The sequence below is a fragment of the Melopsittacus undulatus genome, chromosome 4 (genome assembly GCF_012275295.1).
Source record: "Melopsittacus undulatus isolate bMelUnd1 chromosome 4, bMelUnd1.mat.Z, whole genome shotgun sequence".
Taxonomy (NCBI): domain Eukaryota; kingdom Metazoa; phylum Chordata; class Aves; order Psittaciformes; family Psittaculidae; genus Melopsittacus; species Melopsittacus undulatus.
The window spans coordinates 53,798,460-53,814,831 of record NC_047530.1 but is presented as its reverse complement, the minus strand read 5'-3'; the positions used below and the strand labels follow the sequence as shown (position 1 = coordinate 53,814,831).

Below are 16,372 nucleotides of genomic sequence, written 5' to 3'. Positions count from 1 at the left end.
AAGTCTTGCCAAAACATCCTGCTGGGTGCTCATGTCAACCTGCATGCCCACAGTGTCCCCAACAATCTTCCCACTCAGCAGAAACCTGTGTGCATTTTCTGTTCTTAAATATGTAACTTCACATTTGGCTGCATTAAAGTGCATTTCTCTTTGTTGTTCAGATTACCAGCTTAATCCCATCCATACAGGATTGTTTTGATAATCTTATGCCATCCTCAAAATTATCAGCAGTGATTTTTGTATTTCAAAATTGCTTAAAGTATCAAATAGCCTAGAGTCAGCTACTGGTATTGGTAGAACTCCAATAGAAACTGGTCCCTTAAATAGCTGCTCTTTACTTACTACCTTTTTACAGAGAACTATAATTTAACCAGTTATCAACCCCTCCAATGGTAACCTCAGGGTTACATTATAGCCTTCTGTGATATTTTAAAGTGAAGAAGTCTGTATATTCTGTACCATTTTCCCAGCCAAACTAGAGAATTCCTCAAACAACTGATCACCTGTTTGACAATTTTACATCAAAACACGTTGACTATCGATGTTGATGTCGATGCAGGAATATACTGTCTTTGTGTAGCTTGAGTCAATTTGGCTGCTTTCAAATGTGTTCCAGAACAGAAGAGCTGATAGCACCATTTATCAGTTACTTTTTGTTGTTGTTGTTGTAATACATAGATAGCATCAAAATTTATTAGAAAGATCTGGTGAAAGCAGCCAAACTTGATAGAGCTCGAGGAGGATCTCTGATAGCCGTGCTCCCTTTACACACAATTGTTCGCTCTTAGCTTTCCATTTACTGTAAAGAAAATGGTTCCCTAGAAAATTATACATGCTAAGCAGTGCTCTGCACTCAGCTCCAAGGGAGGATACTACTTCATTAAAGCTGACAAATACTGTCTTTGTTATTTCTCCAACTTTCCAGGGAAGTATACATAAGTGCTAAACCCAAGACAGTCTGTGAGAGCATGTTTATCCTCAGGAGTAATTGCAGCAGATCTGTATCCACCGTTTGAGGCCTGTGCAATACCACATCTGCCTTTTATGAGATAATTTGAGAAGCTTAGGTCTCCCACAGCAGCCTGAGGTTGTCTACAAGTATTTGTATAGAATATAGCAGAAAACATTATTGGGCAGCTGATGGCTGCAGCATGTATACATTTCACCCTAATATCTGTTGGAGGGACGGTATGGCCCAGCACAAGCAATCCAGGAGGCTCCTTGGTTGTGTGGAAGACAGCTTCCTTCTGCAAGTAAATACAGGAGCTGACAAGGAGAGGTGCCCTGCTTGACCTCATGCTCACCAACAGGGAAGGGCTGGTTGGAAATGTGACTATCCAGGGCAGCCTTGATTGCAGCGATCATGAGATGGTTGAGTTCGAGATCCTCAGGACAGTGAGAAGAGCATGCAGCAAGCTCACTGCCCTGGACTTCAAGAGAGCAGACTTTGGGCTCTTCAGGAACCTGCTTAGCAAGGTTCCATGGGATATAGCCCTAGAGGACAGGGGGGCCCAAGACTGTCGGTTGATATTCAAGGATCACCTGCTCTAAGCTCAGGAGTGTTGCATCCCAACTAGAAGGAAATGCAGCAGGAGGGCCAGGAGACTTCCTTGGATGGATAAGGAGCTGCTGTGGAAACTTAGAGGGAAAAAAGAGGCTTATAAAAGGTAGAAGCAAGGACAGGTGGCCTGGGATGAATACAGGGATGTTGTCTGGGAAGCTAGGGACCAGGTTAGGAAAGCTAAGGCCCAATTAGAATTAAACTTGGTTGGGGATGTTAAGGATAACAAGAAGGGATTCTATAAGTATGTAGTGAATAAAAGACAGACTAGTGCCAACGTGGGCTCTCTCCGGAACCTATCGGGAGAACTGGCTACCCTGGATTTGGAGAAGGCTGAGGTTCCTAATGACTTCTTTGCCTTGGTCTTCACTGGCAAAGGCTCTGACCACACCACCCAAGTCTTGGAAGGCAGACACAGGGACTGTGAGAATGAAGACCTTGGGCCCACTGTAGGAGAGGATCTGGTTCGAGACCATCCTAAGAACCTGAATGTACACAAGTCCATGGGACCTGATGAAATGCATTCATGGGTCCTGAAGGAGCTGGTGAATGAAGTTGCAAAGCCACTGGCCGTCATATTTGAAAAATCATGGCAGTCAGGTGAAGTTCCCTGAAAAAAGGGAAATATAACCCTGTTTTCAAGAAGGGGAAAATGGATGCTCCAGGGAATTACAGACCAGTCAGTCTCACCTCTGTGCCTGGCAAAATCTGGGAGCAGATTCTTCTGGAAGGCATCCTAAGGCACATGAAAAACAACAAGGTGCTTGCTGACAGCCAGCATGGCTTCACTAGGGGGAAATACTGCCTGACCAATTTGGTGGCCTTCTATGATGGGGCTACGGAACTGATGGACAGGGGTGGAGCAGTTGACATCATCTAACTGGACTTGTGCAAGGCGTTTGACACTGTCCCACACGACATGCTTGTGTCTAAGTTGGAGAGACATCAGTTTGATAGGTGGATAAAGAACTGGCTGGATGGCTGCATGCAAAGTGTTGTGGTCAACGGCTCAATGTCCAGCTGGAGACCAGTAATGAGTGGTTTCCACCAGGGATTGGTGTTGGAACTGGTCTTATTCAACATCTTTGTTGGTGCCATGGACAGTGGGGTTGAATGTGCCTTCAGCAAGTTTGCTGATGACACCAAGATGTGTGGTTCTGTTGATACGCTGGAGGGAAGGAATGCCATCCAGAGGGACCTTGACACACTTGTGAGGTGGGCTGATGCCAACCTCATGAAGTTTAACCATGACAAGTGCAAGGTCCTACACCTGGGTCAGAGCAATTCCAGGCACAGCTACAGGTTGGGCAGAGAAGAGATTCAGAGCAGCCCTGGGGAAAAGGACTTGGGGGTGTTGGTCGATGAGAAACTGAACATGAGCCAGCTTCAGTGTGGGCTCACAGCCCAGAAAGGAACTGTATCCTGGGCTGCATCAAAAGGAGGGTGACCAGCAGGTCGAAGGAGGTGATCCTGCCCCTCTACTCTGCTCTCGTGAGACCTCACTTGGAGTATTGTGTGCAGTTCTGGTGCCCTCAACATAAAAAGGACATGGAACTGTTGGAACAAGTCCAGAGGAGGCCACAAGGATGATCAGGGGACTGGAGCACCTCCCATATGAAGACAGGCTGAGAAAGTTGGGGCTGTTCAGCCTGGAGAAGAGAAGGCTGCGTGGAGACCTCATAGCAGCCTTCCAGTATCTGAAGGGGGTCTATAGGGATGCTGGGGAGGGAGTATTCATTAGGGACTGTAGTGATAGGACAAAGGGTAATGGGCTAAAACTTAAACAGGGGAGGTTTAGATTGGATATAAGGAAGAAATACTTTACTGTGAGGGTGGTGAGGCACTGGAATGTGTTGCCCAGGGAGGTTGTGAATGCTCCATCCCTGGCAATGTTCAAGGCCAGGTTGGACAGAGCCTTGGGTGACATGGTTTAATGTGAGGTGTTCCTGCCCATGGCAGGGGAGTTGGAACTAGATAATCTTAAGATCCTTTCCAACCCTAACTGTTCTATGATTCTATGATTTCTTCCTGTTCTGAGACCAAGAATTTGATGAGGCTTTTCTGGCTAAGGGACACATTTCTCTTCAGCATTAACTCTTGTGATTTCAAATTTGATTTTAAAAATAAATTTTTATATCAACTCACCTGCTGCATCTTGCAAGCTATTTATTTATGCTTTGGTAGGATATTTTTTGCCTCCTTTGTTAATCAATTTTGGGCAAAGTTCTCTCTAATTGCTATGCTGTGGTTGCTAGACTTTAAGTCTCTTTTGTTCTGCTAATACTGTTCAAAGAAAGTATCTAACAGAAGTGGGTTTATTTATTTAATCTGAACAAAATTTCAGTGCTCGAGAAGCTCATGGAAGCTCACCACTCCCTTGTCCTTTGATGTTGGTTGTCGTCTGTTAGATTGTTCCAAAGTGCTAGTGTGCCTGTTTTCTTTGATCTCCACTATTTCAACTCTCTTTTCAACACTGAACTACTTGTGGCAAATGTAAAGTATCAACAAATTGCTCAGATTGGTGATAATTTCTTTTTTAACTTCATGGATGTTTCTTCTTAAAGCTGATGTCCAGTCTGCATGAAATGTCCATCTTGACTGAATCTTGTATATATTATTTTCTGTGAATCATTTACAGAATAAATCCTGTTGTTAGGTTAGGTACTGTTATTACTTCTGGGAAAAGATGCAAATGCAAACATCCTTGCAAAGGATGCAAACGTTCCTTAATATATGATGCTTTATTTTCAGAGTACTCAGATTCTGGACAATTGTTTACACATTCTTCTGCATAACTTTTTGTCCTCCTCCCTTTTGTATACATGTGGTAAGGGCTCTGGCAATAGTCTTCTTGAGCCACAGCACCTGTGCTGACAATGTGCTTTTCTTAGCAGCATTTCCACCTGTGTATCTGGCAGAGTATTATGTGTAACCAGCACATCATAGCACATCATGAACCCTTTGTCCTTTGAAGTGCTTAGTTTTCTTTTTAGAGATATATCCTGTTTCATAAATTGTTGGATCAGCTTAGCATCTGTGTTCTCTCTGGCATTATTGCTTTGCTCCTTGGATACAGCGAGCATTGAGATTTGATCTTATTATCTGTGCTGTCACTCTAAAGCATGGAAAAGACTTTGTTGTAACATTTTTAATGGTACTGAATCTACAGTATTCCACCTTTTTCACATTTTGGACAACATCTAGAACTGGAGCATGACTGTACATCTGGGCAATTTATAGAAGAACATCCTATGACAACATGTCCTGACATTATGCCACGTTGTTGCTTGGGTTGTCTGGATATGTGTGTGTCCTGGGCTTATTTACAAAGCCAGCCTCACTGTTTAGACTTATGAGACACTCATTTTCATTCTTGTAGTAGTAATAATAATAGATGTGTACTGTAAATCACAGGTTTTAGCCTTATGAAAAAAAAAAGCCAAACCTCCAAAACCCCTCAACAAAGCAGTAGCAATAGAAACTGATAAATCTGGTTTTTAGTCCAGCAACAATTGTGGAAAGTTACTAATTTGGAAAATTTCTATGCAAAAGCAATCCAGTTAAGCTGTTTTATACATGAAAAGACATTCTAGAAACCTGACCAGTGCAGACGGAGCTAGCTGAGATGCTATTGGTTAGCCTGCCTTGGGCCATTCTCATGGGATGGTGGCCAAGTGAGAGAGGGTGCCCCGCAAAACCAAGCTGGGTCCATCCAGGTTACACGCTGGGAATGGCCTGTGGTTCATGCTAACTCTGTGTAATGTAAACATTTGCAAGACCTCCAACATAGCAGGGAGATGGTAAAGGGAATCAAGTTGTAGTGTGGCATTTCCTGAAATCGTTTAACTTAAACTAGTAAAGAGTCCTTCATCAATTTTCTACGTTGTATCACTTTATGTGTTTTTCTGTATCAATTTGCATTTCTGCGTTTCTATTTGATACACAGTTTCTTTGTTCATGTACCTTCATTTCATGTTCGAGATGGGCTGTTTGTGAGGCATTTGTCTTCATTATCTGACTGGCCCATAAATTCCCCTTTCATGAGTAACTCTCAGAGTTCAAGTATCTCATTGCATGTCACCCCGCAAAAGAAGACATGACAATGAGTGATTCTGGATACCAATTAAATTTTACAAATCACTATGCACCTAACTTATAAGTAGCATTGGTTATTTTATTGTTATTAGTCATCTAAGTGAAATTACCTCAGTGCCTCCATGCTTGCAAGATCATCATCATCGTGGCTTGACTTCATGAACAAAGATTTGGGAAGGGCTTTATCCATGCTTACTACAGGCATGCTGATGACTAAAAAGGCCAATGTGGGATAGGCAATTCCAGTTGCAAAAAGCCCAGTGAAAGGTCCCTCCAGGTGTTATAGGCGAGGCACAATTCTTTCTACATTGTCTCTTCTCCTCAAGACTAATTCTGCGTGAGCTTTCAAAGGAGACAACTGTGTTATGAAGCGACCAATGTCCTGAACTGCCAGCATGCAGGGCTGGGTCTGCGACTTCCAGTGCACCTTATCACCTGCTGTTTTGTCCCTTTCCTGTTGCTACAGGGCAAGTGTGGGTAAACCCTTCGGGCCTGCACAGTGGAGGTTTTAGGTGAGGCGCAGCATGGGAGGAACTGGCCTGAGGTTTACCTGCCATGGCCTAGCGAGCTTGGACGGTGACAGCAAAGTCCTCAGGTCGTAGGTTTGATTAGAGTAGCCTTTTCTTTGATGGATGGCCTTACAGAGCTAAACTAGCTCCATCTGCCCAGGTTTGAAGTTAGAGTTGTCCTTCTCCTAGGATGGTTGCCCGAAGGCTAGTGAGCCCATCCTGCCCATGGACACACTTTGTCTGACCCTTGAGACCTGTCTGGCATGGGAGACCCTACCAGAGGCATATACCACCACCAGCATAGCTCTTAACCTCACAAGGCCACGCAAGCTCTTTCCCCACAAGGGGGGGTCCGGGAAAGAGGTTTGCAAGATAAAACCTGCAGAAGTGCCTTAGAGGACCAGCTTCAGCACTTCAATTCTGACTTTGTGACTGCGTCAACCCCTCTGCAAATGACAGCTCTGGTTATATTCATTTTCTGACAAATATCTGACACATCTTCGCGATTTTTTTGTTTGGCTGGTTTTGTTTGTTTTTTTGCTAAACTAACACTAGCAGAACAAACCACCATTTTCCCAAGTGCTTGAGAACTGCTCGCATCCTGTGCCCATTATAAAGCAAGCGCCTTTAAAAAACCCCATGCCTCCACGAACGCACCCTTCCTTTCCCACCAGCCATCCAAGCCGCTACGAAATCGGGAAGCGTGCGTGACAAAAGGAGGCACTTTTCATAAAACCCCGATCCTACTCAATCCTGAGGCGGCCGAGGATGTGCCAGCGCTGCCAGCCCGCAGCAGCGCCTACCGCCAGGCTGAGGCCGCCTCCCCGCAGGCCGCAGCCGCTCCCCGCCGTGGCGGCCCAGAGGCCAATCCCTCACCGGGAAGGGGACTCCGGTCCCGGTCCCTGTCCCTGTCCCGGTCCCTGCCTTCCCCTCCGCCCAGCGTGCGGGATCAAACACACTGCCACCCTTCACACACCCGATCCAACCACTGCCTGGCTTGGCGAGAGGCTCGGTGATGCCCTTCAGACTACCAGTCCCATGGTTCCGTGCGGCGCAGGGGCGTGCCGTGGGCGGCGGAAGCGGCGGCGCCCCCTGCCGGTGCCGCGGGGCAGCTCTATCCGGGCCTTTGCCGCTGTGTCTTCCTTTCGCGCCGGCGGCCGCTGTGAGGCGGCGGGTCCATGTGCGCACGGAGCGGTGCGGCCCCGGCTCCGGCCCCTGCCCTCCGCCTTCTCCTCTTCCCCTCGCCGCCATGGACCCCAACACCATCATCGAGGCCCTGCGGGGTACCATGGATCCTGCGCTGCGGGAAGCTGCCGAGAGGCAGCTTAACGAGGTGAGGGGGCCGGCGGGGCCTGGGCCCGGGGCCACGGCCGCCGCGATACAGGGAAGCGGGTTGTGTGTGCGTGGCAGGGGGGACGGGCGCGGACGGCGGGGTTGTGGCAGGCCTGTGTGAGGGGGAAGCCAGGCAGGACCGGAGGGAGGGGGTGAGGGCGCCCAGGGACGGGGCTGAGGGAGCGACGGGAACGGGGTTCCACATACGCCACCCCACCCCGGTCCCGGAGCCCTGTTTTCCCGTGCCCTCGGCCCCTTCCCACCGCCGGTCCCGGCCTGGAGTCATGACGGCTGGAGGCTGGGCCCGGCCACTCGGCTCGCATTGTCCCCAGCACATGGCAGCGGGGCCTCCAGCCGGGGCCAGGCCAGGCCATGCCGTACCGGGCGGGGCTGCTCAGGGGATGGGGGTAAGCGGCAGAGAGCGGTGGGCACTGGGGAGGAGTCCCCCGTTGCCTTTCCTGTGGGTAACAAATTACTTCCATTGTCTTCTTGCTCGGTCGGGGAAAGGGTAATCTATAGAGGGGTGTTTAAAATTCTCGATGGTGCAGGCCGCCGGTGGCTCAGAAGCTGGACCCATTCCTGCCTGGGACTATCCAGGGGTAGGCTGTGGATGTGAAAGGCAGTAATTTGTCTTTGGGAAAGGAGGCACCAAGACCCCATCACTTTATAAGCAGAGCAGCCTATTAGTGTAAGAGTGGACTGGGCCGAGTTGGGAAGCAAATCCGACAGCTTGGCGTTATTTGGTGTTTGTACAAATCCTTTGGGCTCCGGGTTCATCAGCAGTTCTGCCAAGGTAGGTGTGCGTTCTGGGTGTAGTATCGACAGGTTCCTGAAAGACGGGGGAAGACCGAGTTCCCAACCCAGGTATGTAATCTGCTTAGACTGTATTCATGTGTCACACTGGGATATAAGAAAACCAGCAGGTCCTAGTTCCACAGGTCTCAGTTTTGGAAGAAGGCTGTAGTTTTGTTCCCTTTGGCAGATGAAAGCTTTCCTTTCTTGATGAGACACAACTATGAGACTTAGACATTTTGAAGAAAGGGGTGTTCTAGTTTTTGGCTCAGAAAAAGTGGTAGCTGGAGGGAGGAGGTGAGGGATAAGCCTGTGTAGCAGGCTTGTGGTGCCTTTAGTTGGCCTTTTTCACAAATGTCTTTCTTTGTTGCTTTTAAGCAGACTGTAGACCCAACAAAATACATGTAATGCAACAGATGTTCAGCAGAGCTTAGATGAAGGTTGTCCAAATGTTCTGCTGGCAGTAGAGAAACTTTCAGAAACTAAAGGTATAGCTTCTTGCATTATAAGAAGGTGTAATTCAGCTGAATTTTCTGCATGCTGTTTAGTAAATGAATGGCAAATAAATATTAGGTACATTTGAAAGAGGTAGCTGTAAAACTACTCAGTGTTTAATTGAGCTTTGTGCAAAGTGGCTGGCTGTCTTCTCCATATGCTTTGGTAAAAAGAATTCTAGTGGGTTTTATTTAAACAAAGGAAAATAATGTAAGTGCCTATAAAGACAATAATCTATATGTAACCCTAAGCTGGCCTCAAAATGCCATTTTTTGTGTTACGTGCATGTCGATATCTATATATAGTAACTTGCTTGAAACCTATTTTAGTTATTTTCTGCAGGTATTGAGTTGCTGAACGTCCAGGAAATTAAGTTCTCTGCCAGTCGGCGTCTTCAGCAAATGGCTAAATCTGTTGCATGAAGGATCATGCTCACCAGCAACCAGCTTTTGTTCACACTTTGAATCAAAGCATCATGATCTGTCATGTACTACACAAGTATTAGATTGGTATAAAATCCAAATATCTGTGCCCCTTTAAAAACATCGGACATTACTGGACCAGTGCATAAGAATTGCTATTGTTGGAAATGTAACCTTGCTGATCTTTCACGGACCTCTTGTGATAAAAGTATTTATTAAACCCAAAATCTGCAAGCACTGTGTGTAGTTCTGGTCACATCGTTTTTCATAAGTTTATTGAAGACAGTTACACATGTGCTTGCAGGATACTGGTCTAAATTTGTGAACTGTTAGGGCACTTGTGTTACCACTTCGTATTCTATTTCAGGTACGGGGGTCTCTTTCTCTGTTAAGATGAAACTTTCCAGCAGTGAATGCTGTTCTTGCACATGGCCAGACACACACAAGTGTTTTTACAATTGAAGTTTAATAGTTGTCCTTGGTTGACCTTTTAGTTTAGTTTGTCTGAAGTGTCTCTGTTGAGCTGATGCGACTGGTTTTCCATAGAATGGTCATTTTACTTCATCAGAAAAGAGCGTGCTCTGGTCAGTAGTTGATATTCCTAATTAATGGAAGAGTAAAGTATCTAGATCTATCTTCATCATACCCTATCAATCAACAGTTTCCGCTGAATGGAGAGTGGAACCAGCCTGTATGAATTTTTGATTTAATCAACCTTGACCTTGTCTAAGTCGTGATTTTTTCTATGCTGTATTTCTTCTCACTAAGTTTTTATCAAGTTATATTGCCTGCACATAAAAAGCTGTGAGAACTTTCAGAGTTGAGATATGCTAAAAAAGAGGAAAAAAAAACCAAAAAAACAAGGAATCCCACAAAACCACAAAAACAATATTTCAGTCCTCACAGTGGGAATAAATTAAAGGGAATGATACTACTAGCTCTTGGACCAGCAGCTTCTCATGTAGTTTCCAGCTTATGATGTACCCTGAGGTGACTGTCCGTCTCTATCCCTGTCTTACAGGAGAAAGCTGTCTTTTACAAGGGCTTAGAACCAGACTCTTCAAGTAAGCTACTGGAAAGCAGGAAGAAGATGTTGTTGCCTTTTGAAACAGTCTTTCCACTGCGTGTATAAAGTGTTTCTCAGAAATGGTGATGAAAATAGATATTTTTAACTATGCAGCAATGGAATGACACTCTGAAAATAATACACAGTGTTGTTCCATCCTTTAATATCAACATATTTATAAAAGCGCAGTTGCTAGATACTACCTCACTTTCAGATTTCTTTGTAATTCCAGGGAATTTATAGCTTAACTGTTATGTACGTCTTTCAAATATCTGAGATCAGCTCCAGTGTGTTTGAGCTATTGAGACAGCGTTTTAGACTAAAACCCCAATTTTTGTGTTTGAGAACATCGGGGGAGGGGGAGCAATCCCCAGTAATTCATATTTCTTTTTTAAGACAAAGCTTAAGAGAGTTTGTTTAGGAAAATATTCTCGTGTTGCTCTACTGAAAAAGTGCCTTTCAGAAGTTATGTTTAAGTTTTTTCATGTTATATATGTTAGTATAAGATATATGGAAAGGAAAAATGCTTTAGTTTGTTGACTAGTCACTGTAGCACACCACAGGTTTAACAAAATGCAGCAGGGCCTAGTTCAGTGCCCTTGATTGCCTGTTTAATAGATACAAATGCCATAATGATGGAATGATTAAATGATTGGACAGTAACTACTGGGAGCTTTGGAGTGAAATGTTGTCAAAGGGGAAAAAACAAGGTGCTTATTATTACACAGTGCCTTTCACACAGGAGTTTTCAAATGTTTAAATGCTGTGGCTTGGATACTTGGGGGTAGGTGCTTATCCCCATCATAGATTTCTTTTGGTTTTTAATATTTTCTAACATGGTCTTCATATCTTAACACCTATGGCTATACACTGTAGTATGAGTAGGAACAGAGCGTGAGTTTCCTGACTCTGCTTATCAGATCACGGGTTCCCTTTTAAAGTTGTTGGTACGGCATTTTACTGAAAGTACTTGATGATTTTAATTTCTCTTATCTTCCATCTGTATATTTTGGTGCATGCTGGATGGAGATGCTTTGCGAAAGGATGGTTTTAAACTGTACATATCAAGGCTGGTCCAACACTGGAAAACCCCTTGAGGGCAGTAAGGAACCAAGGGAGCTTTGTCTCCATGAGGGAGAAGTTATATGCCTGATGTGTGTTAACCAGTACAAGGTAAAATGCTAGCAGACAGGGCGACTTGCCACTTTCTTATGACTTAGCACATAGTTACTGTGTGTACTTGCTCAGAGCACATGCCTTTTTCCTCTGCAAGCAGATGCTTCAGAACTTGGTGACAGTATTCTGATGGAATGAGTATCAAGAACGTGTGCAAGATCTGATAAATATTTTTTGCGGACCTTAAACTGGATTTATATATACATTGTAGCTGTATAAGAGGTGGCAGATCTAGCTTGCAAAAACTTTAGGTCAGAATTACTTCCACACCTGCTGAGTTCTTAAAAAAGAATTGAGAGAGTGCTACAGAGCAGTTGGCTGATTCAGTGGCTTTACAGTTCCTGACCTTACCTTTCTATGAGAAACGCAAATTGTTTCATCTCGGTGTGATAGTTGTGGTTCCCTTCTCCTGATATGGTCTAGTTTAAAAATTGCATGTAGATTGTTTTCAAAATTAAAATGGGGGAATTGTGTTGAATTCATACTTTTCCAGCTCCTTCAAAAATTAATTGTAGACCTTATTTTAATATGTGCTACTTTGAATAACTATATAAATAGCCTAGGGTTCTAGTGCAGCAACATACAGTATTACTCTTCTGGTTTGCTTTTTTTGGTGACAGTAAAGGAGGTATCTGTAGTAGTGTGTCTGTTATAGTATGTTAAATTCTTAATGTCTAAGAAGAATGCATGAAGTTCTTCATACCTCAGATGAAGCTTGTTGGTTTTTTTTCATTTAGTGGCCTGCAGACTGTGAGATATGAGTAATTCTAGTATTACAGATGAATATATCTGATTTTAGTGAGCATCGTTACAGGGGAAAAAATGCTTTTTCTGCATCAAAATTAACTGTTGATAGTTCATATGCCACAAACTGGACTCTTGAAAGTGAACTTCAAACTTGATTTATTTTTCAGATTATATAGCTGGCATAACACTTTTCCCAGACTGTTTTAGCACATGGTTAAGAAACCTACTGTGCTAGGAAGAACTGCAGTGAAATATGCAAAACGATTGTACATTCTGTAACAGTGATTGATATTAACAGACAGTGGTGCAACGTTTGTGGTCTGATAGAATACATTCCTCAGCTAGTGAGGCAGCATAGCAAAGATTGCTCATGGGAACAGTCCCTGAATTCTTTGGCTCTTAGACAACAAAGTCATACCAGTGACATGGCATGTTGGAGAATTTGTAAGGGGAAAGGACTTGAGATGACTTTTGGTTTTAGCTTTGGCTTTTTTTTTAATGTTGAGTTACATGTTGGGAAACAGACTTTGACTGTGATAGAACCTTTTTTTTCAGTTATTGTAAGTTCTCTAAATTTTAATATTTATTTTAAAGGTTTATTTGTAGACAGGGAGCAATAGGATAAAAGACAAAGTTTTATAAATGTCAAAACTTTAAAGTTATGGAAATAGTTTTGGTTCTCCATTCAGTTTAGAGTATGTGATAGCAACTGCTGTGAGATCCTGATTTTAATTCTTGCATCCTGGAGCCATGGGATTTCTGTGTGGAATGACACTACTCACCAGTGGCTTTCACTGAAGTTGCATCAGTGTACCCAGTTCTTCTGGAGACTGTGGCATTCAAGGGCCAGCAGAGTCCTCTACATTCCCATAGGGTTCCCTGATAGACCTCTAATAAATCTTTATTTGCTCACCTTTTGTTATATTCAAAACCTTTTGTATATACAAACCTTTTTTATAACAGATTATTCTGCTTTATCAAATGCACTAAAACCAAGAGATAGTATTTGCATAGAATATGTACATAAAGTAGGTGTGGTGTGTTTTGTTTGGTTGGGTTTTTTTAGCAGTGCTGTCAGTGAAGAGGAACATGATGTCCCAAAAGGCAGTCATCTTTGGAGAGTAAAAATACTAATGATTAAAATAGCTGAAATGAATGGGTGTTCAGTGTTTCTTAATGCTGTAGATACAAAATCGGCGCCTATGTGGTGTCTTGTTTTAATTTCAGATGTTTTTTTCTGGGTGAAAATGAAACACTGAATGTTCTTTTTAATAGTAAAGCAAAACAAGGAAGCAAGTGACAGGTTATTGTAGAAGCTGGGGTTTTATTTGACCATTCATTACAGCTTCTTGTAGCTGCCCTTCCTGATCCCCACATTTCCATTTCAGTTTCTTTGGAATCAACCTTCCTTTCAGTGACATGGGAAGGTGATCACTGTGAAGAGTTTGGAAGTCCTTTATGTTCCATAAGGAATGTATAGAAGTGATAATGTAGCTCTGAACTTAGTTATGAACTTAATGGATTAAGAGGAGACTTTGGAAAGTACAAGGTATTTTACTTATGCTAACTTTTATTAAAAGCCTAAATTATTTCTAGTGTGAATTTCTGGTGTGAACCACTAAAGGCGATAAAGTAACTCATCCTCATGGTTGGTGTCTGATGCTTGAGATGTTAATCAGGATGATTCTTGCAAGATTAAAAAAAAAGATTATAGTTATGGGTGTTTTTGTCCTATCCTTTAAAACATGATATGGTTCAAAAAATCCAGTGAACATATATTGGTCCCACTTACTAATATAGTTGATGTTTCTAGGGAGCTTCTGTAGCATGCTATAGGCATAGGCTCAGTCCTTATTTTTTAATGAAGAATAGATGTTGGTATTTTACGTGGTATTTTACGTTGGTATTTTAGTTGTGGCAGTGTGACAGTTTTGCACTGTCTGCTTTTATTTGCTGTTTGCTTTTAAAATTAAAATTTTAATTTTTTTTTCTTAAAAGGATAGTTGTCATTCATCATGAAAAAGGGAAGGTAATCCTTTTAAAAATCGTAGGATTAAATGTTCTTCCATTTTAAATAATGAAATACATTGCAAATTTTTACTATAGAAAAGGTAGCCATTAAGTTTATCATGTTCTTTTAAGTCCACTCTATGCAGACGGTAATGTGACCTTATTTGTAGGTGAGTTGAAGGTTATTGAAATGGAAAGCTTTCTTCAGCAAGTTCATAGTAACACGCTTAAGTACAGGAGTACTTCCGCTGACATTAATTTTAGGCATATAACTGAATACTGTGCTGAATTAGGGTCTGATGTCATTTGGTATGTGTGGCAGACGTGTCTGTTAATGTTACTTAAGATAACAAGGATCTTAACAGACTGGAGCTGTAGTTGAAATTAATACCAACAAGTGAATTAAATGTATTTATTCAACCATTACTTGGCAGTTGGAAACAAATACTTTTTTATTTGAAAGTTTATTTTCTTCTTCATGACTTTGGATATATCGGAGGGATGTGGGTCAGAAAGATTCATGCTGATATCGCAGTGTCAGTTACTCCCAATTCATCAAAACACACTCTACAAAATAAACATGTCAGTTGGACCAGATGTGAGGGTCTGTGAACTTCTGTGGGTTTTCTGTAGCCTGTAGATTTTTTTAGTGCACAGGATATGTACAGTAATGTTTTAATATTTTGGGGAGATTTTAAGTCAGGTTCATTCTTTGTTTAAAAACAGTTTTAAATAACAGGCAATAAAAACCAAGCAATACTAATCAAGTCCTAGTACAATGCACCAACAAATCTCATGTCCAAGGCTGTCCCTTTTACACTGGTTTATACTAGAATGTATAGGAGATATTTCCTAGGGAAAGGTAAAGTTGGAGAGAAGAGGTTGGTGCTGTAGGAGTGAGCTGTGCAGTGTTACACACTTGAGAGTAATGTAGACATTACTTTGTGCTGTCAAAAGAGCTTTAGTCCTACTAGAAGAAGAGATAAATTCTGATTATTTCTTTTTATGTATTAATTTGCTTTGCTGCAGTAACTGAGACAGTTATTTTTGATAAATGGATAGTGTAGTTTCAGTGGTTTTCAAAATACTGATTTATGTGCTGTATGTAAGGAGTAGTAAAATGAGGAACAAGTAGATAAGAGGTGTTTTCCTAAGAGTTTAACAGGTAAAGTTGTCTTCGTTGATAGAAAGGCTGCACAGAACATATGAAAATACTAAATTGTAATTGAAGATAAAGCAGAAGTATATCTTGGCAATTTGAATTATGGTGTAGTTAGTTAGATGGGACCTTTGCAGATCATCTGGTCCAGCTACCTGAAGCAAAGCTGTTTGGAAGTTAGGTGAGGTGGATAGGGACTCAACTTGCCAAGCTGAGTTCTGAATGTCTCAGAGGATAAGGTCCCATAGCCTCTGTGCACAGAACGTTCTGGACCTTGGCTGCCCTTGTGAAAAGTAGGAATTTTTTTTCCTTTTGAAAAATAGGAATTTCCCTCCCTGCAGCTCATGTCCATTGGCTCTTGACCTTGAGGAAAAGTGGTCTCCAATTATAAAAAGTAGAGTTTATTTTTAAGGATCACAGCTTCCTTTTCTCAGCAAAATTCATTTAACATCTTGAGTTTTTAATGCTTAGGAAGGTGGGTAAAGGATGCTATAATAATGTTAAGGTTAGTTTCCTCATGTTGAAAATGCAGTATTATTTACTGTATCTATGACATTTCTCATTATTTTAAGGAAAAAAGAACAACCCATATTTTGTTTGTTTGTAAGTGAACTCTTGCAAGTCCTTTCAGGGTTGATACTCTGTAGATGTCACTCCATTTAGGTCTCCTTACTGTTAGTTTGCTGTATAGTTATGCTAATGGTATGGTGTATAGTTACAGTAACCGTTGATGCAGTAGTGCATAAAATATCACTTGAAGCTCTTTTTTCCAGAAAGATGTACTATGAGTTGGACAGGCTTGCTTAAGGCTGGGCTTAGTTTTAAAACATGGTTGCTGTCTGTTTCTTAGATTATTTTATAATAAATTCATACCTTGTTAAAGGTCACTGTAAACTTGCTGTGCTTGGGGTTTGTGGCTATTTAGATAATATTCTTTCAAGTATTTGTTCTGAATTAAGAAAATGTTTGGGGACTGGAAGACTGATTTCTGAAGCCTGTTTAATGATT

At 42.3% G+C, this 16,372-nt stretch overlaps 1 protein-coding gene across 1 annotated transcript in view; it reads left to right on the top strand.

Annotated features, from left to right (window-relative positions):
- Window positions 1-7,276: 7,276 nt before the first annotated feature.
- The window catches only part of IPO7 (importin 7), a 40,702-nt gene continuing 31,606 nt past the window's right edge, over window positions 7,277-16,372 (top strand). Inside the window, exon 1 of the mRNA XM_005153253.3 lies at window positions 7,277-7,498. Coding sequence (XP_005153310.1) covers window positions 7,415-7,498 — 84 coding nt within the window. The 5' untranslated portion in view covers window positions 7,277-7,414. The remainder of the gene's footprint in view (window positions 7,499-16,372) is intronic.